Genomic DNA, 26,053 nt, shown 5'->3' with positions numbered 1-26,053 from the left:
CTGATCACCACCACAGCAGAGCACCTCCGGTGTACATGATAAAGTTGCTGAATGGAATGACAACTGTATGACAATATCTCCAACCTTTCAAGGTAGACTAGCTAGAGGCTAGTTTATCATGATACTGTGGCATGTCCCCAGTGGTTATATTCTTATCCAGTTTATTCCTGATTCCCCGAAAAGCCAGAAGACCATTAGAAGATAAAGTTGTTGACTGCAATACAATTTAAAAGAAAAACACATTCTAACACCTCCTCTTAAAATTCAACTTTATTTAGTAGTTCTACAAATGTAGGTTTTAAATTTCAGTGCCAAGTATAATAATATAGGTTACTGCATATGCAGTAGGATTCATGTAGCTTGTTTTAGTAGTCAGGGGCTTATACTTTAGAAGATAACACTGCAACAATTTCAAAGTTGTATTGATCAAATGTTATATTATAAATAGGGATCCCAGCTTAGTTTTTAACTGAAAAACAGCACCTGTCCATAATCTTGAATTTCAAGTTAAAACCAATAAAAAACGAAAATGAAGCAGCATGCCCTATGAGTTCCACCTCTTGCAGAAGCCCAGCCACAGGAAGGGACAAAGGCAACACATGGTTAGTATGAAAACTAAAAATAAGATCACCCATAAATTCAAATTTCGGTCATTTTGTTTCAGTGTTAACACTGATAAAAATAGATTTTTTAAAAATAAAAATAAAATAATTAGTTTAAAAAAGCAAGATAAACATCGAAAACCGAAATCCCTAATAAAGCAGTTTTTAGAAAATAATTTTTGTAGGAGTCCTCGCAAAAAGGGTTTTTATAAAATTATAATGCATAAAATGGAAAACGACATAATTTAAATAGGCAAATGTAATTATGATGGAAAGGAGACTTCTATACAATATATACCGAGTAAATTGAATGATGTGCACACACATGTATTGGACTTTGGGGCATCATTCATAAACCCAATGGTATCGACTGTAATGTTAATGGCACTAACCCCATTTAGTAAATACAGGCAAAGTCTTCAAAGGGTTAGTTATCAGAGAATCAGTCACAAATAAATCATTCTGCATTTCCCTTCCTGCATCCAGAAACTGCATTGTAAGTCCCGGCATAGTAGTTTACTTGCTTTGAATAAGTGTTTAGATCTAAAAGGGCTTAGGAGTTATTGATAGGGGCTATTTATCAACGTTTCCTGCCTACATAGCTGATGCTACACGTAAAGAAAACCCGCACAGCTAGTGTTAACCACAGTGAGGTGCTGACTGGATGGAGACGTGATTGTATCATATGGGAGAAACAGAACCCAGTCTTTCAGCACTCAATCACATCACAACAAATGTATAATTGTAAATTTAAAATACTTTATTAATAACCATGAATAAAAAATAGGGTGTTAAAACGTAATTAAATAGTATATTTGAACAGCACGTGACTGTGGCCTTGGTAACCAACCTAAGTCTAGGTGGATAGATGTAATAAGATCCCTAATAGATACTCGGGATCAGATGCTATAAGTTATAGCTACCTAAGGTATAGGAAAGGAGCCTAAGCGAGCCCATCAAAAGGACAGTCTCAATGTGAGTGTATCTAGGCGTGTAGTGCGCACTAAATGGATACACTAATGATGTATATTCTGTGGCATATAATGCGATAGGTTAGACCTATATGATATCTGCCCCTGATTGAGGTTGCACTGGTTGCTGCATAAATTCACCAGCGCTGTCAGAGCTAAGTCTATAGTAAAGACATATATTGTCCACACTATAAAATTAAGTGCAGACTAATAGGCAGACACTCAGGTAAGGTATATAATTGTCGGCATAGCTAAGGCATCTAATGAAATTACCAGAACACCTATACTGGGAACAGATGTTTGATGTAAGAACACCATGGATGGCACTGGTAATACACTGGTGTATGTGGAGGTATTGTAAACCAAATAGGCACACCCTCACTACTGTCAGTAAGGTATCGGTAATATCTGTTAATTAAAGGCTGTTCGTGCATTACACCTAGCAGCCCGTGCGGAATGTTGTCTTAGGGGCCGCATGTAAACACTCTGCGCACATAGGTGATCACCATTGACATAACAGGGTGATATAGTGCCCAAAAGGAGGAGGCTAGTGTAGAAGCAAACTCCACAGTGTTTGCAGTGGTACATCTGATGTCAGCGCTGACTAGCAGGGCTATTATATGCACATAACAGCTAGAATATACTGAGAAGCTACTCAGCAGGTAACAGATAGATGCGCTTTGGAATTGCCAACAATTGCAACTGATATTTGAGTCGGGTACACAGGGGGTTAATAATAGGATAAGGTCAGTATGGCCCCAAAACACCCCACCCCCCCCCCTCTCAGAATATAGAGCAGTTATATGCCCAATGTAAAATGGTGGGGAGCCGGTCTAACTGTTGATCGCATAGTCCCCTATATCAGCGCTGATATGCTCGAGGACCTGCCTGTCTATCAGGTGAGTGACTCAGTGACCCCTTTGGGCTGGAGGATCCCGCGATAGGGTTGTAAGGCGCGATCCAGGGTAAACATACACACCGGGTGACGCTAAGGTAAGGTAGCGCGGATCAATATCCATATACTGTTACATTTAAATAAACAAGCTTCCCGCGTGTGCAGGAGGTGAATGGTCAAAGGGTTATTTATCAGAGAATCAGTCGCAAATAAATCATTCTGCATTTCCCTTCCTGCACCCAGAAACTGCATTGTAAGTCCTGGCACAGTAGTTTACTTGCTCTGAATAAGTGTCTAAAAGGGCTTAGGAGTTATTGATAGGGGCTATTTATCAACGTTTCCTGCCTACATAGCTGATGCAACACAAATAACATTACTAGCTTTATCATGGAAATAAGACAACATTATTCTCGCTGGGGTGTTCCCATTCATAAATCAGGTGCTGTTTTGGTACCAGCGGGAGACTGGTCAACGACTCCCGGTTGTGGTTTCATGTGGGTGCAGTATGAAGAGTGTCCAGTAGGTGGCTGTCACAGACTCCCACGCTCCCAGCTTCATAAATCCCTGTTGAGGAGAAGTGAAGTCAGTAAGTGCGATGGAAGGAAGAGCAAGACACAGAAACCCCTATGAAGTTTCCTCTTTGCACTGCAAAGCCTATGTGATACTGACCAGAAGAAGAGAGTCTGTGTGGTGGTGGTGATGATGATGATGATGATAATGATGATGATGATGAGGGCTCACTCCTAAGGCTGCATCATCCAACCCTGCCCTCACACCGCGGCCAGTGCCTTGGGCTGTGTGTTGTCACACATGACTGTGTTGCTAGGCTGAGATGATGAGTGTTTTGGGCAAGAGATAGACCTGTCATACCCAAATCCGAACCAAGATACAACAGTCACAGCTGTGGAGCAGAGTGAATGGCTGCCAGGCACCCCCAGCGCATCTGAGCAAAGAAAACAAGAGACAGGTGAACTCTATCACTTTTTGTTCTGTACATTTGTTCATTACTTCCAGCGGTTTCTGCATCATTCAGGAGTCAGGACAACCAGTTGATTATATTTTTTGGAGACATGCAGGATCAGGAGGGCACCTCCAGCCCCTGGAAGCAACAGTGAAGCAGACCCAGGGAGCAGGAGTGGGACGTGTCTGGGTGCAGGTTGCACGTGTGTTTTCTGGCAGGGAGCATGCAGAGGGCAGCTTTGCCTCTTTTGGGGTTGCTTTGGGTCTCCTGCTCCCTGCTGCTGCCCCTGGCCCAGGGGACATTGGTGGACAGCAGCAAGAGGTCCAGCATGGACAGCGGCTTCCTGTACCGGCGGCTGAAGAGCCACGAGAAGAGGGAGATGCAGAAGGAGATCCTGTCCATCCTGGGGTTGCCCCGCAGACCCAGACCAGCGCATGGGCTCAACCCCACCCAGCAGCACCAGCTGCAGCCCGGGAAGCTCAACTCCGCTCCCCTCTTCATGCTGGACCTGTACAATGCCATGTCCGGGCAGGAGCAGGGAGGGGACGCCAAGGGCTGGTCACACCGGTCAGCGGCACACAGCCACCAGCTGCAGGTCAAGAGCGCCCTGAGCAGCGCCAAGGACAGCGCCTTCCTCAGTGATGCGGACATGGTCATGAGCTTTGTCAACCTGGGTGAGTGCTGCCGGGGCTGCGGTTTCTGTCTTATTGCTGTGCTCTGAGAGGCAATATTCACTATTGATTTCTCCCCCCCCCCCCCACCCCCCCCGCTAGAGCAGTGTTTCCCCCATCTAATTTCCCCAATAAGGAGTCTCTATGATGGTCCGATTGCGAAGGCACCCCCATTAGTTTATCAATTGTTGAAGTACAACTGGGTTAGAAACTTACATTGCTGCTAAGGGGTCTATGCATCCAGGCAAATGCGGGGCAATTCTGGGCCAAAAAAACAAACAGCGCTATATCAAAGACAAAAATCCTATTGATTTCAATTGTATTTATTTGATACATATGATGCAGATGTACTGTATTGTGCAGCACTGTGCCTGAGATACACTCATGCCCATACATCCTGGCTCGCAAACATGGTGCAAGACTCCTATGGGAACAGGTGAGAGGCAAGAGTGGGTCATTGGTCTGGTTGCAAAAGTGATGTCACACCGGTACCACAACAGCATGAAGAATCCATGTGTAAGAAGGCATGCGTTTATCCCCTCTAGTGCTATTTTTTTTTCACCAGTTTGGATGCTGAGAGACTTTGATCAACAACCCTCCACCCCACGCCCCTACCCCCCTCTACCCCCCCCCCCACCAAATGTCTAAAATATCTGATGTAACACATGTCTCTTTTAGTTTACACAGTCCTCACACCTGCTACTGTATGTAATGCATTTCCATCCAGCACCGAAGGGGTTAATATGGTTGAAATTTTGTGTGTGTGTGTGTGTGTGTGTGTGTGTGTGTGTGTGTGTGTGTGTGTGTGTGTGTGTGTGTGTGAAAATAAAGTCACAGTGCCAGATAAGTGCGCAAAGAGCTCACACTCTACAGTCTCGCATGGCATGCTATGTATTTCAGTGGGATCTTTTCCTGGAGCACCTGTGAGGTGGTGAACCTGCTTTATTTCTTTGCACCTGGAAGACTGATCAATTAGGCTAATGATAAATTTGTGTGCAGGTCTGAGTGATTTGGGGGGGGGGAGGGAAGAGTGTTATTATTATTATTGTTGTTATTATTATTCATATAACTGTAATAGGGGTTGACATTATGATGTATCATCGCAATACAGTAAATATATGGATATATCACAATACTATGAGGCTGTAAGCTCAGGCTTTCCTTTCTGTCTGTGTTTGCTTTGATTTCTGGTGCTTTTTATGGTTGTACATTATCACTGCCTCGTGTCTGCAATGATCACAGAGCAGCATGCAGTATGTCAGGGCTCTTCAGCTTGTTTATTAGGGGGCTCAGAATGGAAAATAACTACAGCTGGGAGGGCTGGATTTAGTCATAGTTTGTATAGTCACTATTTCTTACTGGGGAAAGTGCCTGTCACTGGTGGTGGTGGGGGGGAGGGAGTGGTATCAGCAAATGGGGAGTGCTTTGGTACTGTAGGCATGAAGGATGTGGAGGGAGCAGTGAGAAAGGATGAGTGTGGGACATCATAGGGGAATACAGTGTGTCATTATAGGGCAGTGCTGTGTGTGTCATCATAGGGGAGTGCAGTGTGTGTCATAGGGGAGTGCAGTGTGTGCCATTTTAGGGAACTGCAGTGTGTGTCATAGGGGAGTGCAGTGTGTGTCATTATAGCGGAGTGCTGTGTGTGTCATTATAGCAGAGTGCAGTGTGTGTCATTATAGCGGAGTTTAGTGTGTGTCATTATAGGGGAGTGCAGTGTGTGTCATTATAGCAGAGTGCAGTGTGTGTCATTATAGCAGAGTGCAGTGTGTGTCATTATAGCAGAGTGCAGTGTGTGTCATTATAGCAGAGTGCAGTGTGTGTCATTATAGCAGAGTGCAGTGTGTGCCATTATAGGGGAGTGCAGTGTTTGTCATTATAGGGGAGCGCAGTGTGTGCCATTATAGTGGAGTGGTCAGTGGAAGACATTGAAGAGCAGAGGGTGGGATATGTGAGGCATAGGAAGGATGGGGAGGGATGTAGTGGGAAGCATCATGGGAGTGGGAAGTACCAGATACAGTATCTTCTGCCACCTATGCACCTATCTTCATCCCTAATCTATATGGACCTTGATCAGTCGTTTCCTGCTGGAGAACTGCTTATAATTTCCCCACTTCTCTACTCTGCTTCAGATTAGGTACAAAGCAGAGGACAGGGGGGAGTAGAGAAGGTTTAAATAGCACCATGGCAGGAAGCAGCTGATCAAAGGGGGCAGATAAGAGCTTCAATGCATGGCTCAAGTGCTCCTTGCGATATGTAATTATGGGTCAAGAGAGGGGCAGAAGTGGAGAGTGGCCAGATGAAGAGCCTTTCTGCATAACATGGTGCTACAGTATATATAAATACATTGATCAAATGAACAGGACCAGAGACCTACATCATGTTTTGTTAATACTTCTACCTGTGATAACACCATATATTTAAAGCATTAACACCTCCTCCCTGTCTTCCCCTCAAATAGTATTATTTTTTTTTTAACTTATATTAATGTACACATGTAGGTACTATATATATTTTTTTCAACTGATTTTTTTATTCACAGTTTTAAATGGGGTACAAAAAGAAAACGGGAACAGATTGGGAATGCATTACATAAAAGTGACAGCAGTAGTTTAGATGTTTTTCTAGGGAGCAAGCGGGGAGAGGTCTGCGGACCGTGAGCAAACCCCATCCTCTTCTTTGTGTCATGTTACAGCATAGCTAAATATGGGTCTCGTCCCAGCTCACCTTCCTTCTCCAGCCAAGGTTCCCAGACACGGGCAAATTGGTATTCTTCCTCTCCTAAGACCAGGGTGATCCGTTCTAGTTTTATGATATTCCAGAACCAGCCTTTGATGGCCGTCAGCTCAGGGCAAGTCTGTTTTTTTTTCCAGCTTCCAGCACCCAGTAGCTAAGATTCGATGCATCATTCATTTGTAAGAGTGCTTGGGCATTTTAGGGGGAGGTCTTCCCAATAAGGCTAGCCATGGGTTTGGGATCACCGTTATTCCTTTCATAGAATGAATCCGTTCAAATAGCTGTCGTCATAAGGGAGCTACTATAGGACAAAACCACCCCACACGGGGAAGAGAGCCGCTATGTCCGCAGCCTCGGAAACACAAGGGAGATATATTGACATTCATTGCATGTAACCGCTCAAGCGTGAGATACCATCAAAATAACTACTTGAATAAGTTTTCTTTTTTGTTTGTACATACAGTATAGAGCTGGCTGCCTCCCCTTCGCATATATCTGTCCACTCCTCAATGTCCAGGACCTCACCCAACTCCGACTAGCACTTCAGCATATACATACGTTTCTGATTATAGTTAATATCTAGTAGCACTTGATAAATAATTGATATTAAACTTTTACTGGGAGTCAAAAATCTCCTCAAAATAAGTGGTGGTAGCCAGGCTAGCCTCTGAGTGGATTGACATGATAAAATGTTTTAATTATAGTTAACTGAATATTTATTTTGGTCGCAGACCTCTATTTTCCCCTCCCCCAGGTCCAAAACTACCCCCAACAGGCAGCGCCGTTTTAAGACCTTCGTAGGCCCTAGGCACTTTTATTTCTAGAGGCCTGTGCGTCCGATATTTTTGCTAATTTTTATGCTAATTTCATCATTTGCTTGTTTCTTTCGATACTAGCGATATTTGGCATTGATACTTTTATTTCGATATTTAAAGGTATCGATACTTCGAAGGCATTTTAAATTAAAATGTGCTGTTTTCACTTATTTTGTGATTTTTTTTGGTTAGGTATTTTTTCAAGTGAAATATTGTAGGCCCTAAATGGTTTGTTGGCTTACTCCCCCCCCCCCCCCCCCGCGCCCCCCTCGGCCATATCTTGTTCACCCTGCTCCTTTAATTTGTCCTGGGCACCAAGATTTCTGTTGGCAGACCTGAGCATGAGTGGGAAGTGAAGAAATGGAAGAAGACAACACACTTTTAATATCTCTGTACAAGCCATACATGAAAATAAAGCACTCATATCAGAATCTATTGCAATGCTTTTGTGTGTTTGAAATCTAAAACAACCGTTTACATTTGAGGCCTCTTGAATTTAACATGCTGCATGGTAACATTTAAAAAAAAAACTAAATATTGGTTCCTCTACCCAGAGGAGCGCACTTCCCCACCATAATATGCTCCTTCCATCCAAAAGATCTCATTAACAACCCAAGAAGTATTTTTATTGTGGAGAAAGAACCTATGGTATAATATGCACACAAAATAATGGCAATAGTTTGTGATGTTTCATTAAGAAATATGAACTATGGGAGATATTCTGTTTCATTCAGCAATATTGTACAGCACCTCATTCCTATTTTCATCAATGGGCCGTGGGAACATGAGCAATTGCTTTTATATTTAACTCATATTATTTTATATAGAAATAAATCTGCCACAAATGAATCATGTACATATCTATCCTTGCTAGGATAGTCATAAAAATATAAAATATAAACTGTACATTGCAGACAGCATAATAGTTTACTGATTTTTAATCATCTCCAGTTGTATCACTTATATCTACGTTCCTCTGGCTTTTTTTCTGTGTTGTAATGATATATAGTACTGTATATTATTTTTCCATTAACATGGAAAGTAACATACAGTGCACAGCACAGGCAACATTTGTATAGAAAGGTATGTAATATATTCCAGTGAGATAACATGTGATAATACCATTAATGCAACGTGCCTTTTTCATAGTAATTCTGAAAAACAGTGGTTTTTATTCATTAAAATGTGATAGTACCAAACGTAATATCCTAACTGGAAATACTTAGTATTGCATATACGTGTATTTTGTATACGCTATATCTTGCTACAGTATATCATACATTTAAACTATATCTTCCTACATCATACACAATGTATACAGTATGATTTGCACTGCCCCTAGCAGTATCTGCTGTTACCAGTGTTGTTTTGAGGAACCCCTGGTGACCTACAGTATGTAACCCCAGGTAATATCACAAAGCCCAATTATATTTATTGTGATCATATTTTTATTTGGCACCATTATACAGTATGCAATATTGTAAAATGATATGGAAGCACAGTAGGGTACAAATAACAGAAGTAGATGCAGTACTGGGTGTCTAGATGCCCAAGGTGTGGGATATTCCAATGTCAAGTTATTGCATATGCTGTAAATCCGTGGTTTTCATTAAGTATGGGCAGGTTCACAGGTTCAAAAATGTCAATTAAAGTTTGTTCGGAAATCCGAGTCCTACTTCAGAGCGAACTTTTGAATTCAAATTAATATTTGAACCAAATCCAGAAGAAGGCTCATCGCCAGATTTATTTATTATTAGTATTATTGTTTGTTAAGGAACCAGGCAAATAGAAAAAAAGCATGCAAACATTTTGATAAAGTTAAAAAATATTTTCCTTCTTATTTTGATTATTTCCCCATATTTTTGAAAAAAAAAATCCAATTCCTAAACCAAATCGGGTCCAGCAAAAACCAAAAACACAAGGAGGTTTTGGAAGCAAAACACAAGCAAAGTGCCCGCCTTAGTTTTCATCCAGTGTCCTGTGGAATCTTGGGGTTCTGCTGGAGATAAGAGCAGATATTTTATGCCTCACGACAAAAATAGCTTTCTCTACATTCTATAATGTATGAGATAAGAACGGTTATTACAGTAGATGTCATACTGTAATGTTCTAAATTATATGTACTATGGGAAAATATAAGCCCATCTACATTAATAGTACTCTCACAAATAAGTAAGATGGGGTGTTTAAATATGTCTTAAGGACAAAGGCCTCTTAGTGGGGGCCTAAATAGCCACATTGGCAATCAATGGTAAACTTGAATAAAAAAAATGTACAAGATTAAAATACACTACTTAATCCCCTTCATTATCTTAGTGGTTAGTAAAGCATTATCGCTAAGGTAGTGAAGGGGTTAACCCCTCCCACCACCCAACCCATGATGCCTAAATACAGACCCAAGGAAACTACCCCAAGCATCCCCCCATACCCTCAAAAAGAGTACCCCCACCACAGTAATAGTCCTATCAGCCACATGTGGCTAATAGGACTTTTGCCCATTGAAAAGCATAACAAAATACATTAGGTAAAATATACATTACAATAAATAATAACATAATAAAATCTGAGCCATTAAATCCATTGATTGTCACTATGGCTGCCAAACCCTCAATGGGGACCTAGACAGCCACATTGGCAATCAATGTACACAATTAATAAATAAAAGTATTACTTGCACCTGTTGGGATTAAGGTCATCCGCATCTTCAGGGTCAACCCCCGGGGGGATGCGGGAGGTGTTAACCCCTTAATTACTGTAGCTGTTAGTAAAGCATTGCTTAGCAAAGAATGTGACTAATGTGATTTTAAATGTATTTTTGGCATTTTGTACATTTGGCTAATAGGGATTTGGGCATTAGTATAGAGGGGGTAGGCCTGTAGGGGGGGAGGTAGAGTGGGCAGGGGAAAGGGGTAGTTGGCCCGGGGTGGGTGGTTAAGTCTCCCGGGGGCGGTGTGGCGGGAGGGGCTAACCCCCTCATTACTTTAGCGGTTAGTAAAGCCTTGCATAGCAATTCTTTACTAGGCACAAAGGTGGCCAAAGCAGATATGTAGTGTTTATATTTTTATGTTTTAACCCCTTCGGTTCCTGTGGTATACTTTGGTAATTACAGACATAAAACAGGTTAATGTTATTTATATCATAGGCTTCTGTAATAATAAATATTACAGAAGCCTATTATAGCAATATTATCGCGGGCTTGGCCCAAATATCGCACCTGGTCAATTATTACAGCAATGTTGATGAATACCAATTTACAATTGCGGTAATAACATCGGTTATTTTATAAAGTGTTTCGCGGTTCTTAAAAGATTGCACACCTCTGCTGTAATTCAGTGTGGTGCTAAAGAAGCGGCTCAGTGAGTAAAGACACTGACTGGCACTGAGATTGCTGCAGGGGAACCTGGTTCAATTCCTGGTCGGCTCCTTGTTACCTTGGGCAAGTCACTTTATCTCCCTGTGCCTCAGGCACAAAAAAAATAAAAAATGGGTTGTAAGCTGCACGGGGCAGGGACCTGTGCCTGCAAAATGTCTCTGTAAAGTGCTACGTAAAGCTAGCAGCACTATACAAGAAGATGCCATTATTATTATTATTATTATTATTATTATTATTATATAGTACTAATCTTGCATGCAGCAGTACAGCTTTTAGAGTACAGGGCAGTACATCAAACATAAAAACAAACATTCAGAGAACTGGAACCCTGCCAAGAGAAGTGTGTAAGAAATGTGTACAATAATATCACATTGATGACAGTACTGTGACTTTGAGAAGGTTACTTTTCTATTTCAGTGGTAAATCTAGAGGACTAAAGTGTTTCAAGGACTCTGACACCGTGATGTAATCATGCGGGAATGGGTTAAGCAGATGACTCAGAAAAGAAGAGTACTACGACGGACCAGACTTTAGTAGTGGAAGTTTTTGATGAGTTTATGGTGTCAACTACATTTATGTTGCATTTAAAGGAATAACAATATAAGCCCTATTGAAATCTGTGCGTACTGAATGTTTGGTGTTGAATCTCTCTCTTTCAAAATGAAAAATGACACTGCAGCAACGTACCTTATATTTTTTCTCTCTGGCAACACTCGAGATGAAGAGTACACTAATTAGTGGTTAAGCCCTCTGCTTACCTCGAGTCTACTTAATGTTAGGTGGAATGTTTTTAGTGTTAGCTACAATGTATCCTGTTACAAAGGTAACATTATCTATTGTTACAGTTTGCAGCTCACACTGCTGGGAATATTGGCAGCAAATTATCCCAAACAGGAAAGTGTTGCAAAGATCTTGCACTGCTGGGGAGGTGGGCTAAAAACTGCTATATAAATCAAAGGATGCTTTAAAACTCATTAAAAATGGCATTGAGTTGATTTTTTTTTAATCACCATTATCTAATACTACAGAACTGATTTATTTAAAAAACAAAAAAACCCATATAAGATGTCACGTTTTGCTGCTTTAAACCAGCAATCCCCAGCCCAATTTTTTTTTTTTTTTTTTTTTTTACCATTTACCAAAACCAGGTAAGCCCCCGTGTCCCTAGTTATGCGACCGAAAAAATGCAAATAATGCTGCAGGGTCATAAATAGAAAGTCTTGACATAATATCCTTGCAATTTTCTGTTGCCTACCTGAGCGAACCCTAACCGCGCTTCCACTTTGTGCCTACCTGAGCGAACCCTGACCGCGCTTCCACTTTGTGCCTACCTGAGCGAACCCTGATCGCGCTGCCACTTTGTGCCCACCAGTAAAGTATTCTTGCCTAGTGGACAAACCTGGTTGGCGTTCGGGAAGCCAGGGGTCCCCGGCTCTAGAAGGCCCCCACGGCTCCAGTAAGCTTAAAAGACTTCTGGGCAGTGTGGGCTGCTGCTTTAGCTCCGTGTACCAAGTCTGCTTCAATATTTAAGATGAGGGATTATTTATAGAAACAGCTGCTTTTTCTATTGAATGGTAGATATAACAAAGTAAGGAACTCAAGAGGGATACGCAAAGCTAGTTGTTTGTGTGGTCGTACTTTTTTCCCTGTGATGCTAAATACATGTGGATAAGTATATTGAGGATATTAGGGAAAACTAGGGTTGGGCAATAACATAAAATGACTAACATGAAGAAATTAGTTGTGGTCAAAATATCTATTGCAATAAATATCTGTTAAGTAGGAAAATAAGACTAACTTTTTTAGTTTATGTAAAAATAAATCAATGCATGATTTGGAAAGTATTTCAATGCATAATTGATTACAAGTTAAAGTATTAAAGTATTCATTTTAAAATAAATTCTATTTTTAAATATAGAATATGCCATTTCTGCCACCTATCAGTGAACATCAGAAATGGGGGTAGGGAAGGAATTAAGAGGGCAAAACGGAAAGGAGGATGATGCTATTATTGATGGCAGGACAGGGAAAGATGGGTGTCAGGATCCCTTTTACGTTGGCATTCTGCCACCTATTTTTTTTATAAAAATGTTTTACCAGGAAGTAATACATTGAGAGTTACCGCTCGTTTTCAAGTATGTCTGGGCACAGTTATAAAAATATGGTTACATTAAAAGAACAGGGCTCTACAGTCAATTCACAGACATTTCACGGACAGATAGAGTTGGAAAATTGGGTACAAGGGATATAGGGCTTGTGAGTTTCAGATTGAAATAGAGCAGCTCTAACATTGGAGAACGGCAGCAAACAGCTCACACCCCTTGGCTGCGCCAAAGGCTGTCCGCCTTTGGGGTAACGTAGATGTACACGGAAGGGTTCAGAATGAATGCAGCTGTGAATACAAAGTTCTTTGTCTTCTGGGCTCATTAACATTCCAGTGGGTGGGGCTGACGTTCCACAAAGTACAAGCAAATGTAAACCCTTAGCACGCTGGTCCTGTGCAAAAGGGAGCAGCTCTTGGGGAGCCCCCCCATCAGGCTGTCTGCCTTTGGGGCAATGCAGATGTACACGGGTGGTTCAGAACATGGTTGCCGCATCCTAAATTGCATGTTGCTACAGTAACTGTTCCTAAAGCGTTAATGACATACCCATGGTTGACTGACATTAGAACTCTAATAAAAAATGTAAATATCAACTGATCATCATTTTTTATTCTCGCAATATTAAGTCTCATTTGTATGTATTGCCCAATTCTAGAGAAGACTTCATTCAGCTTTAGCTGTGTAAAGCAGAGAGGAGCGTTGCTTGTGGAGTCGGAAAATTGTAACTAAAGGATGTGCAAACCTGTAGAGATTTGATTTGTTATAGTTTTAGAGCAGCGGTGCTCAACTGCAGTTCTGCAGACCCCCAACAAGTCAGGTTTTGAGGATATCCCAGCTTCAGCACAGGTGGCTCAATCAGTGGCTCAGTCAAAGACTGAAGCAGGGATATCCGGAAAATTTGATCTGTTGGGGATCTTGAGGATAGCAGTTGAGCACCACTGGTTTAGAGCAAACTTTCCAAAAGCTTGCAAAACTAGCAAAGACTTTACTAGAATGTTTGACGCCAAAAGTTCTAGCAAAAATGGCCTGAATTGTTCAAAAATCGCTATTTTCACCATGTTAAAGAGAGTAAAATAGCAGCCCTGCCAATTCTATTTGTTTTGTTTTTTTTAAGTTTGATCGAATTTCGAAATGGAATATGTAACACCGATTGACTTAGCGTTAAGGGAACGTGTCGCGAACATATGGATTGAAGCAAACTTGTTTTTAGCAAACTAAAAAAGGGCGACAGCTTGTTTAGGCCTGTGAAAAGTACGCACATCTCTAGTGCATACAATGTGTAGTTTATGTTGAACAACGACTAAGCTTCTCAAACTGCTTGTACCTGTGTCAAATGAAAGATGCTTGGTAAACATGGCTCCGATATTTGATGCTGGGTTATGAGCCATTGGAATCCTGCATCATGTACCTTCTCCCACATGTCCCTCTGTAAACATCCTCCGACATGTGTACCTTGACACATTAATGCATGTTTCTTAGAAGAATTCATCTTTGATCTTGATAGAAGTAACTACAATAGGCAGTAATAATGACCTGTATTCCACACTGTTGCTATTACCCATGCTATCACACACCCTGGAGATTTGTGTTGGGCTTAAAGTCTGGCTGAGCTGAGCTGAGCAAATGTCTGGCCACCGCTGGTCTCGATATATAACAAAGAAGCAGGTCTTGGAGTGAGCACAAAAAGTGAAATGACGGAAAAAACAGATGTTTACTATAGTCTTTTCCATTACGTAACTTAAAGTAGGTGCTGGAGTGGATCGCACAGGCTTTCTTTTTAAGTAGATGATAACAACTACCATGTTGGCTGGTGTCATTAATTGGCGTATTAATCATCTATTTTACTGAAAAAGAGGATTGTAAATAAAATGCTGTCAGTGAAACATGGCTTTTTCACGGAAGAAATGATGTATTTTGTTTCTTTTACTGTAACTTTTTTTTTTTTACTAACATTTGGCAAGAATAACTGTGAATTACAAGGGGAGCATGAGTTCTTAATACCTACAAATCCACATCTTAGAAGCTACTAGTGATCTTACTAACTTCTGAAGCCAGCAGTCTTTACATTTAGAAATGGTAAGGCTTACTGCTACTTTGCTGTGCATTCTGAGTCAGAGATTTCTTTTTAGTGTCATAGTACTACACATCATGGGCCGTATTGAGAAAGCTTGTGGTGCATTATAGTTAAGCAAATACAGCCCCATATGTCTGAATGAAGTTTCATATGTTGATGCAAACCTGTTTGCTAGAAAGGTTTACACCATGTCAGATATGCCACATTTTTATTTTGCCAAAGGAAGCAAACAAATAAAGACACAATATGCAGATTGTGTTCTACACAATAAGCTTTTTATAAAGTCCAGCACAGAAGGACTTTTTTGGGGCGGGATACTTTTGTTCTGAGCAGAATTTGGATGTATTCGTGTGTTTTGTTTAGGAACATCTTTATATTACACTAATAATTTATGTTAAGCACATTATATGTTAAATATAGAGTTCAATATAATTTTTTCAGACGAATCCGTTACTTAACACATAGCTGTGTTTTGAATGATTTCTTATTATGATGTAACTTGTACCCAACGCCTCCTGTGCTTATATAACTGCTCATATACATGGGGCAAAATAGTAGTAAAGTGCATTGATAATGCATGTATATCATATATCTATGTCAATGCCATAGCAATTGCAGTTTTTAGAGCTTGAAACAAACCAATGGCGTGTACATATTATTGCTTGGTTCTTGCCTGATTGTGAGTGTGATGCAGTTCACCATTTTATTTATTTCCAGTTTACATTTTTACATAGTGGTAGTGAATATAATCTTTATTGCTCAGCAATCACCTCTTAGAAAACATTTAGCTAAAAATGGAAAGTTATTTTGCTCTTATATGGTTAGCGGTTATGGGTCCCTGTGACCTGCTGTACCTCTCATGTGATATCAGAGCTCTCTGCTGAGAAGCACATACTGTACTGTAGCAGCTAGGTTGATGCGATTCTCAAAAAGCCAGAAGCTGAGTTTTAGCTCTTACTATGTCTTAATACTCCAGAAGTGTGCTTCTATTTATTTATTAACTTTTTTTTTTCCCATATAAAACATTTGGTATGTTTTGCAAATACAGAAGGGCATGTTTTATGATTTCACCAGTTATATACATAGTTAGAATATTAGATGAGGTCGAAAAAAGACATGCGTCCATCAAGTTCAACTTTTGCTAAATGTAGACAGATACTATACAGATATCCTATATTTGTATTTACAGTATTTTGATCCAGAGGAAGGCAAATAAAAAACCCCAGTGACACATTGTCCAAGGATATCTCATAAAGGGAAAAAGACATTTCTTCCAGACTCCAAGTATAGCCATCGAGTTGTATTTATATTATTTTGAAAAACTATTTTTATACTTACTTTATGGTTTCTGTACGAGGGCAGAGGGTGTCCTGGTTTAGAAAAATAAGCCTAAATGACAGTGTTGGGGATTAATCTACAGTAAATCCAACCCAGACAATCACTTCCAGATTGACACCCCTTGGGTATTAAGTGCATTCAGACCAGCTCTTGGGAAGCAGGAAGGTTCTGCTGCCACACGTGACTTTCTTCCCCTTTTCATTGGACTCTTTATCCAGATTCTCCCCTCAGATGACAAGTGAGGATGTAGATTAGGGATGAAATCCATAATTTTATCCCTAACCAGCACTGCACCCACTCCTACCATGCCTATGGGGTTTATGTATCAAGGCAGAGATGCAAACAGCAAGTTGTTGATTTATCAAAAGAAAGAAAACATACACTTGTTTAATGGTATTATTTTCTTCGATACATCTGAACTGCATCACTTTTGACTTGATGAATAGATCCATTAGTATGTTTATAGGCCTTCCACCTTAGCCCAGATACTTTACATTGGGCATGCGATAAAGCTTAGTGTTCACACATTCCACAGGGACCTCCCTCTCTAACCTGCCACTAGGCACTTTGGGCCCCAAGCAAACATAGATCATATCATTTGCTAGCAGATGTGGGATTCAGTTATATTTTTATGAGTGTATATACCGTATTTCCTCGATTCTAAGACGCACCTTTTGTCTGATTTTCACATGTCTGAAATCGGGGTGCGTCTAAGAATCGATGTATTAAAAAAAAAAAGAGAGAAAAAAAAATTGTTATTTGATCCCCTCCATCTCAGGTACCAGGTTTACAGGCGGCAGCAGGAGAGGTCCGTCAGCGGAGGAATGAATTGTGCAGAGGCGGCAGCAGGAGAGGTCCGTGTTCGTGGAGGAATGCAGTTAAGGCTGAGGACCCGCTGCACGCGTCCGCACGGCTGTCTTGATTGCCAGCGGCGCGTGCAACTCACTGCACCGCGATCTGCGGTCTGCATGAAACTTTTTTCTGAGCAGGGGGCGTGGCCAAAACGGGTCAGGTGGGCGCTGCAATGACGTGGGGGGCGGGGCCATCACACTTTCTGTGCCAGGGGTTCCCTCCCCCGCCTCCCCCCCCACCCCCCTGTGCATCTGCCGCTGCCTCTCCTCCCGGGGCCGACAAGCCTTGCAGAGACTGGTAGAGTGCATCGCTTCCCAATAAACTACTTTTAGTTGCATTAATCAGAGTGCCACGCTGTAACATTATCCCTAATGAGGAGAGAGTCTGTCCCCGGCCTCAGACCTCCCTCCCAAGCCGCCTCCCTCCTGACAGCTCCCCTCCTCATTTGCTCACTGATGCACCACGTGACGCGTTAGCGTTGCAAAACACCAGGAGCTGGTAGCTCCGGCCAGCTGACACGTCACAGCAGACTAGAGGCAAATTGCTGGTGGATCGCGCGGCCAAGCGCAGCAGGTCCTCAGCCTAAGGCAACGGGCGGTGACAGCAGGAGAAGAACATCAGACCAGGGCAGGAGAAGCACGGCATAGGAGAATTGCTTGGAAGGAGAGCGCTGTAACGCTGAAGTCAGACACTGGTTCCGGAACCAGCCGCCCGCCCGCCCGCTGCCTTAACTGCATTCCTCCATGAACATGGAACTCTCCTGCCTCCGCCGCCGCACACTTCATTCCTCCACTGACTGACCTCTCCTGCCTCCGCCAACCTCTTTCCTCCACTGATGGTCCTCTCCTGCCACCGCCGCACACATCAATTCTCCGTTGATGGACCTCTCCTGCCTCCGCCAACTTCCTTCCTCCACTGACGGACCTCTCCTGCCGTCGCCGACTTTCTTTGGCTTTGGGAGGGGAAGGTCGCCCTGTTCATGAGTACATGGTATGCAAATCCAGTGTGCTGTAATAAATGTAGCAGGTGATCTGGTAACAGGTGGTAATTAGGAATCGAAATCCACATTGAATCCCAAAGGTTTCAATGTTTTTAATTTATGTGTCCACAGAGTTTCCTTCTGGGATAGATCTCTCTCCTTTGCCACCCCTCCAGTTTCCTTGGATTAAATCTATGCCCTTAAACCGTAGGCCTTTAGGGTTAGAATGATGACAGCTTTTAAAAACTAACTCGGGTTGAAACAGAGATCCTCGTCCCACTAAAATGTTTCAGGGAAATGACTGAAGAAATACGGAATGCACAGACAGACGGCCTGTTTATCAAAACATTTTAAGCAAACGCTCTAGTATTCTCACTAACCAGCTCCATTATATCTTGGGAGAAAAATAATCATTTGCTAGCAGAAAATTCAGCTAACATTTCTCAAAGTTGCTATGCCACTTATAATTTGTCTTTAAACAAGGTGTTGCTTTTTTGCATAGCTAATAAATCAGTGCCAGAAAGTTTTTTGGGCCGCTGAAGTTGGAGAGCCCATATTGAGTGCTAACTCTGCATTGGTTTGGGCAAATCGCTTCTTTACCTTCTGATGACGGTTCTCAATATACTTATAAATATTTGAATGTGTTGATATATTACACACATCCCATTACGCACTGACAAGTGAAAGCTACCAGTGCTCGCACCTCCTCATTCCCACTCTCTCTGCTCATAAATCTCTTTGTGAAACATTTTTGGGGAAATTAGGTATCAAGTTATGGTGGTTTTTTCGTGCACGCTGTGGGCCATTTAAATACCTTGCAATGTTCTTTTTTTTTTTTTGTCGTACCCTATATACTGTATCATAACCTGAGCTCGAAGTTGCCTGGTGCCATCCTGAAACTTCAAAAGCCGTGCGTGATGCATCATGGAAAACTCACGAGTGACCTCAGGGGTGGAGGAAAAATACAGAGCAACACTGCAAATTAATTAGAGAGACATATGAGCAATATTCATATAGAGAGTCAAACAAAATATCCAAGGAAATGTTTTGGAAAATCACAACACCGTGCTGCCTTACCCCTTCTGCAAATAACAGATCTCATTTATCCCCTTTCCATGCCAGGGTTAAGCAGAGTAAATGAAGGCATGGAAGGCTTATTCACTAGCATGCTGCTTTGGATGCTGTCCATTGGTCCGAAAGGGTTTTCGATCGTTTTTTAAAGCAATAAACGGTAGTCGCAAAAGAGGCGTTTCTGTGTATTATTTGCAATAAATATTGTGCAAAAGCAGATAAAACACACAAAAGGAACATGTTCCAATCTCGGAACAATGCCTCAAAGTCTTCTGGCTGCAAAACATGGGCGTAAGTGGTGAGAAAAAACCGCACAAGATGTCTTTCAAAAAATAATTTTGATGCATCTTGTGCAGTTTTTTGATCTACTTTTGCCCTAATTTTTCAGCTGGGAGACACTGATACATAACCCCCTATATTTTTCAACCACCTCACTCACAGACATAGATAAGTGGAAAGCAGCCAATCACATACCGAATAGACATTTTACAAAGACTGTAGTATAACAGCAAATGTTAACAATGCAATTCTTACAGAAGTAGGTTCATATCTAAATATGTGTACACCTTTAACGGGGAACAAATGTTCATATTAGCACACACTCTGCACACATTTGTTTCAGCTCTCTGCTAATAACAAAACTCTGCTGGAAGGAAGACAGACGATGACCTTCCTTTTCACCAGGGGTTTCTGAGGGAGATTGCCCTCCTGTCATAGATTACATTATTGTAGTGTTTCCTGCTTTTCATATTAGATTTGGTCTCTGCTTTCAGATCTTATCCTTCTTTGCTCACAGATACCCAAGCTGTTTACATCCTGAAGGAAAGATAAACTGCAGCTATTTTGCTGACCAATCAGCAAACTTTTAGAGTGCTGGGGGTCCGGCAACACCAGAGTTCCACGGGCTCCATGGGACTTCTGTGTCATGTGATCGCTCCAAGAGCAATGACATGACGTGACTGGCGCCCGTAGGACGGGTGTGAAAGGGGAGGGGACTCTACTTCCAATTCGATCAGGCTGACCGCTCCGGACACCCTCTAGATTAGAAAATTAGAAAGTTCTTATGACGTACCCGGTACATTATATGGGCCTGTGGCTCATGCTATTCCAGGTCCGGAATTAGGGCACTGTAAATGTTAAGGCCCAGATTCACCAAAGAGTCATTAATACTATATTCCCAATGAAACCTAACTTTTTGAACCAAAAATGTGGCATTCACAAACGTTCACTAACCCTTGCGAAAAGTTTGCACATCCCTACCCAACAGTGGAAACTGACAAAAATGCAGTCGCACTCTTTCCTTGGTAAATGTTTCACTAAGCCTCAAAGTGCCTACAATGGTACTTGCTGTATTTCATGTGTGGTTGAAACCTATCACAGCTTCAAATTGCAAAGCCATTATACTCAGCCTCACACTGACGAGACCCAAGAGGTCGTCCGCTGTCTGTGAGCGGGTTTATGCACTTCTGTAACCCAGGCTGCGCTGAAAAGCTGTGGCATAAAATCATTGAGGTCCATATTAAAATGGATTTGAATCAAAAGGTGACACTGTGCTCGTTGGCATGTAATTTCCCAGAATCCCTGGCTGCAGTGGAAGCATTGCATGCTAAGAGATAATGGGGAATGCCAAGGCTGCAGACCTGCCTGAGACATGCTAATGTGCTCACAAGTGATATTTTCATTTGCTGCATGCTGTACGGTGGAGGGTTATTGTCACTTTATTTAACCCCGTTACCAATTTAATGTGTGGTTGATACAGTACCTATCCCAGCTTCAAATTGCAAAGCCAGTATAACCCTCACACTGGTGAGACCTAAAAGATTGAAACAGCCATCTGTGAGTGGGTTTACTGGCAATGCACTTTTGTACCCAGGTTGTGCCGAAAAGCTGTGTAATGTAGCAGGCATAAGCTTATAGGGGCCCATGTTAAAATGGATTTGAAGCAAACAGTTTGCTCATTTTCATGTCATTTCCCAGAATCACTGGCTACAGTGGAAGCACTGTATGCTAAGACAGGAGTGCACAAACGTTTTGTCCTGCGCCCCCATGCCTGTTTCCCCATTGCTCATGCCCCCCCTTACCTTGTCTCAATCTTCAAATGACGTTGTGCCGCCCGAAGCCGTCTGAATCAAAGTAAGGGAACTTACAGAGGCCTCGCACAGTGCCCCAGCATTTAATTTAGATGCTTTGGGGAAGAGCTCGTGCCTCTGTAAGCACCACCCCCCCCCCCCCCCCCAAAAAAAAATATTGTGACCCCCAGTTTGCGAACGCCTGTGCTACAAGATAATGGGGAAAGGCAGGGTTACAGACCTGTCTGAGACTTATGAATGTGCTCACACGTGGTATTTTCATTTGCTATAATGTTACCAAAATAATAAGGTTGTAGCGAAATATCACCAGACAATGAGCACAATAAGGTGAGAGTGCCCTATTTACAGCCTCAGCATGAAGAAAATCTAGCTCTTTCAGTGAATGCGCATGTAGCGGTTTTACAGAATTTGGCAAATTAGCATATTAAGCTAAATTGCAGTGCACATTGACCTAAAGCAGCTGTCCCCCCCTGTCTGATGATTTGTACTCCCCCCTTTTTTTTCTAGGATGGGATAGGGTTGCCAAGGGTCTGGTTTTGAACCGGACAGACCAGTATTTTGCTGATCTGTCCGGTAAAAAATGAGAGTTAATACCGGACATGTATGTGTCTGGTATTTCCCCTCCCTGGACGTGCGGGCAGCGGGAGTGGGAAGGGTGGCCGCGTGCAGCGTCCCCACTCATACCTCCGATTCAGAAGCAGCCTGCAGCATCTGGTAACCAGGGCAACTGGCATCAACCCCCCCCCCTCCCAGCCAAGGAGAAGACTAACCAATGGGAGGGCTCAACAGCATGCACAGCTCCCCATTTGCATGCTGGGAAATGTAGTTTCCTCCCAGCTTTGCATGTGGGAGAGGAGAGAAGAGTTCCACTCTGTCCCTACCACCACAGGTAAGATACCTGGAGGGGGAGAGGAGGAACAAGGAGGATGAGGAGGTGGTGAGGAAGGAGGATGAGGATGAGGAGATTGTGGAGGAAGGAAGAGGGTGGTGGTGAGGAAGGAGAAGGGGGTGAAGGTGAGGGAGGGGGTGAAGGTGAGGAAGGAGGAGGGGAGGTGAAGGTGTCAGTGAGGATCCCATACTATGTAGAGGACGGTAATGCAGAAAATGCAATTTATTGCAGTCCCTATGTTAGTAAAGAGGCTATTAAAAAAACAATTTAGATACTTTAACAATTAGGTTTTATACTCCTTTTTCTTTGAGCCAGCTAGTTGTTAGACTTAATGTAAAACATTTTACATGCTGGCAGTGCGATATATAAACAAATAATTACAATGTACATGGTATTAGTATCTCTAACTTGATGAACGGAGAAGGTTAGATCCCAAAAGTGTGTCAATGTAAAATGTAGCAAGCCCATTAAAGAGGCATCCATCACAGACAGCAGATGTGTTAATATATTTATTTCAATATGTTCAATTGGATAAATTCAGCTACAGTACTTCTACATTACACTACACAAACTGAACCCTTAAAATGCAGCTATTACATGGTTGCTGTGAGCTTGGATGACATCATCAAATGTTATGCGCTGCTTCACAATTCAAAACCAGCAGATAAAATATGACAGTCTCAGTACTACATCAACTTTAAAACACAAGGTGAAGGTAGACTGGTGAGTTGTGTAGACCGAGAGCAGGAAATGTTCAAGACAAAAGCTCATATCCAAAACGCCTCTTTTCATTTATTTCAGAACGTAAGTCATTGTAAATTAAAAAGGAGGTTTTATAGTTACTGGAAACATCAAGTAGTTACTGTAAGTGTTTCATTCACACAGTAGGTTGTAAGGCAGACCGTGCAAACTGTAGCATCATTGTTATGCCATGAACTCAAGTACTATAGCTGCATGCAGAATTCACTTTATTCAGATGGACACAGTAGATCTGCAAAGGCCATCAAGGATTCTTATGACATCATAAATCACAGTTCCTTAGCTCCCAGCACTAGAAATTTGGCCATCATCTGTCTGTTTTATGCCTTTGTGTGGGATTGTTAAAAGACCTGTTTTCTGTCTGCCTCTCTTTTCTTATAACCCTCTCAGTGCTGGAGAAACTTTTATAAGCAGTGCTATTCAATGCTGTACCAGCCTTCTCTGCACTCTCTCAAGCCAACATCTCTCACTATTTTAGCCCATTTAACTATCCACAATGCAAACTTTAGGAGCCTCAGGTAGGCCCCTACCTACTTAGAACACATACACCAGCACATCTCATGCATTAAACTAAGCCAGTTTTTTTTATTGTTAGCACATGCAGCGTAATAACCTGTGAAACCACCATGCCATCCACTTTGAGCCCATTCCATGCACTTTGAGCCCTTTCCATGCACTTTGAGCCCTTTCCACCCCCTTTGAACACCTTCCCTGGCTCACCTACAGTACCTGAGTCACTGGCTAGGCCCATCTGCTCATTGGCCTAGTGCTTGTAAAAAGCATTGATCTCATGGCCCTGCCTCCCCAACTCAGGCTCCTTGGCCTGAATGGAATGTGGTAAGTTTCTAGGAATGAGGTAAGTTTCCCCATCAATTGAACATCATTAACCCTTCTAATAACCTCTCTTCTGGAGGGCAGGAGTGTCTTTTCCATGCCACGGCTACAGCGCATCTAGCAGCCGTTAGGATATGCAGAATCAATTTTTGTGTACAATGATTTATATCTTCCATAGGTTTAGCTAGTATAATTAGAGTTGGATCTAACGGGATCTTGATATCAGTCACATCTTTTGTTAATTTCAGAACTATCTTCCAATATCCCTGCATTACTGGGCAGAACCACCAAATATGTGCCAAGTTTCCTAATTGTCCTCAACCCCTCCAACATCTATCTGAGGTTCCTGGGAACATCTGCTTTAGTCTTTTGGGGGTGTAGTACCAACGTAACAACATTTGATATATATATTCTCTTTTGTTACTGTGCATATAGAGGTTTTGACCATATTATCACATATATCTTCCCAGTCCTCCCTTGTTATCTCAGTCTGGAAGTCCAGAGTCCATTGGTCCATATATTTATGGTTTGGGGTATCTTTCTTAAGAATTAGCCCCTGGTACAGAAATGATATCAAACCTCTTTGGTCTTCAAATCGTGTATATTTGGGAAATTCCTCGTCATGGAGGCCCTGGCACACAAGGTGTCGGACCTGCATGTACCTAAATAGCCCAATTTGAAGCAAACCATACTTTCTCGTCAATTCCTCAAAATGCATTAGTTTATCCTTTTCTAATAAATCTCCCGCCTCCAGAATTCCTCTCTGTTTCCAAACTTTGAAACCCTGACCCTGAAAGCCTGGGGTGAACCCTGGATTAACGAACAGAGGCGCGAGCCTAGAAGGGGTAGACACAACCTTATATTTCTTTTTTTGCCATCTGCCATATTTTCAATGTAAATCCAATTACTGTCCAGCTCCCGTCCCAGAACTAGACCACAACATAGACGTCAGTCCAATCGGGTGCTTTAACGAGCTTTCCAGGTTCACCCAAGCATAAGTTCCTCTCGGGGGAATGCCAGTACACCATTAGCTTCATGTGGGATGCTATATAATATTTTAGAATATTTGGAACTGCCATACCATCTCTTTCCTTGGCGTCCAACATAATTGACCTAGCTATCCTCGATTGTTTATGTTTCCAAATAAACTGCATCATTCGGTTCTGAATTTCTTTAATATTTGAATGCGGAACAGCTACCGGTAATGTCTGGAAATAATACAAGAGTCTAGGGAGAATATTCATCTTAACTGCGGTAATACGGCCTATCCAGGATATACAATGAGAATTCCAGATTTGAAAATCTTTTTTAATTTTGGAGAACAGATCAGGGTAGTTATATTTATATAATGAGTTATAGTCTCTGACAAGATACATTCCTAAATATTTCAAATGGGTCTTTTTCCATTTATAGTCAACATGTCATTTAAGCATCTCGACCTCTTTTTCCTTTAACGTCAAATTTAGAGCTTCTGATTTTCCCATATTTACTTTATACGCGGAGAACTCACCAAACCCCCTAAGGACAGACTACAAAATTTGGAAGAGATGTCAATGGGTTAGATATTGTAAGAATAACTTAATCTGCAAACAACGATATTTTATAACACTCATCTTTTATTTTGATCCCTAGTATATTTGATGAGGCTCTGTTGATGGCCGCTAGAGGCTCAATTGTCAGAGCAAAGAGAAGTGGAGAGAGGGGGCACCCCTGCCTAGTCCCGTTCTTAATTGTTATTAAATTCCCCTCTCATTCTAGGATCTTCAGGGTAGCTGTTGGCAACTGATAAAGAGCTCGGACCGCCTGCAGAAAGGCTCCAGAGAATCCGAATACCTCTGTCTTATCTAGAAAATCCCACCTTATCCTATCAAATGCTTTCTGCGCATCAAGACTCGGCAGCATTGCTTTCGACTTAGATTTGTGTATTTGATCAATAACGTTAATAATTTTCCAGCTGTTATCTGATGCCTGGCGCTCACTCACAAAATCCATCTGATCATAGTGCATTAATCTTGGGAGTATTGGGTTCAATCTGTTGACT

The 26,053-nt window shown here is 41.9% G+C and overlaps 1 protein-coding gene across 1 annotated transcript in view; it reads left to right on the top strand.

Annotated features, from left to right (window-relative positions):
- The first annotated feature begins 3,029 nt into the window (after window positions 1-3,029).
- Window positions 3,030-26,053, top strand: part of BMP6 (bone morphogenetic protein 6) — a 181,792-nt gene continuing 158,768 nt past the window's right edge. Inside the window, exon 1 of the mRNA XM_075585743.1 lies at window positions 3,030-4,103. Coding sequence (XP_075441858.1) covers window positions 3,653-4,103 — 451 coding nt within the window. The 5' untranslated portion in view covers window positions 3,030-3,652. The remainder of the gene's footprint in view (window positions 4,104-26,053) is intronic.

The sequence above is a fragment of the Ascaphus truei genome, chromosome 2 (assembly GCF_040206685.1).
Source record: "Ascaphus truei isolate aAscTru1 chromosome 2, aAscTru1.hap1, whole genome shotgun sequence".
Lineage (NCBI taxonomy): Eukaryota > Metazoa > Chordata > Amphibia > Anura > Ascaphidae > Ascaphus > Ascaphus truei.
Note: the sequence above shows the minus strand (reverse complement) of the source record. Positions and strands in the feature narration are given on the sequence as shown.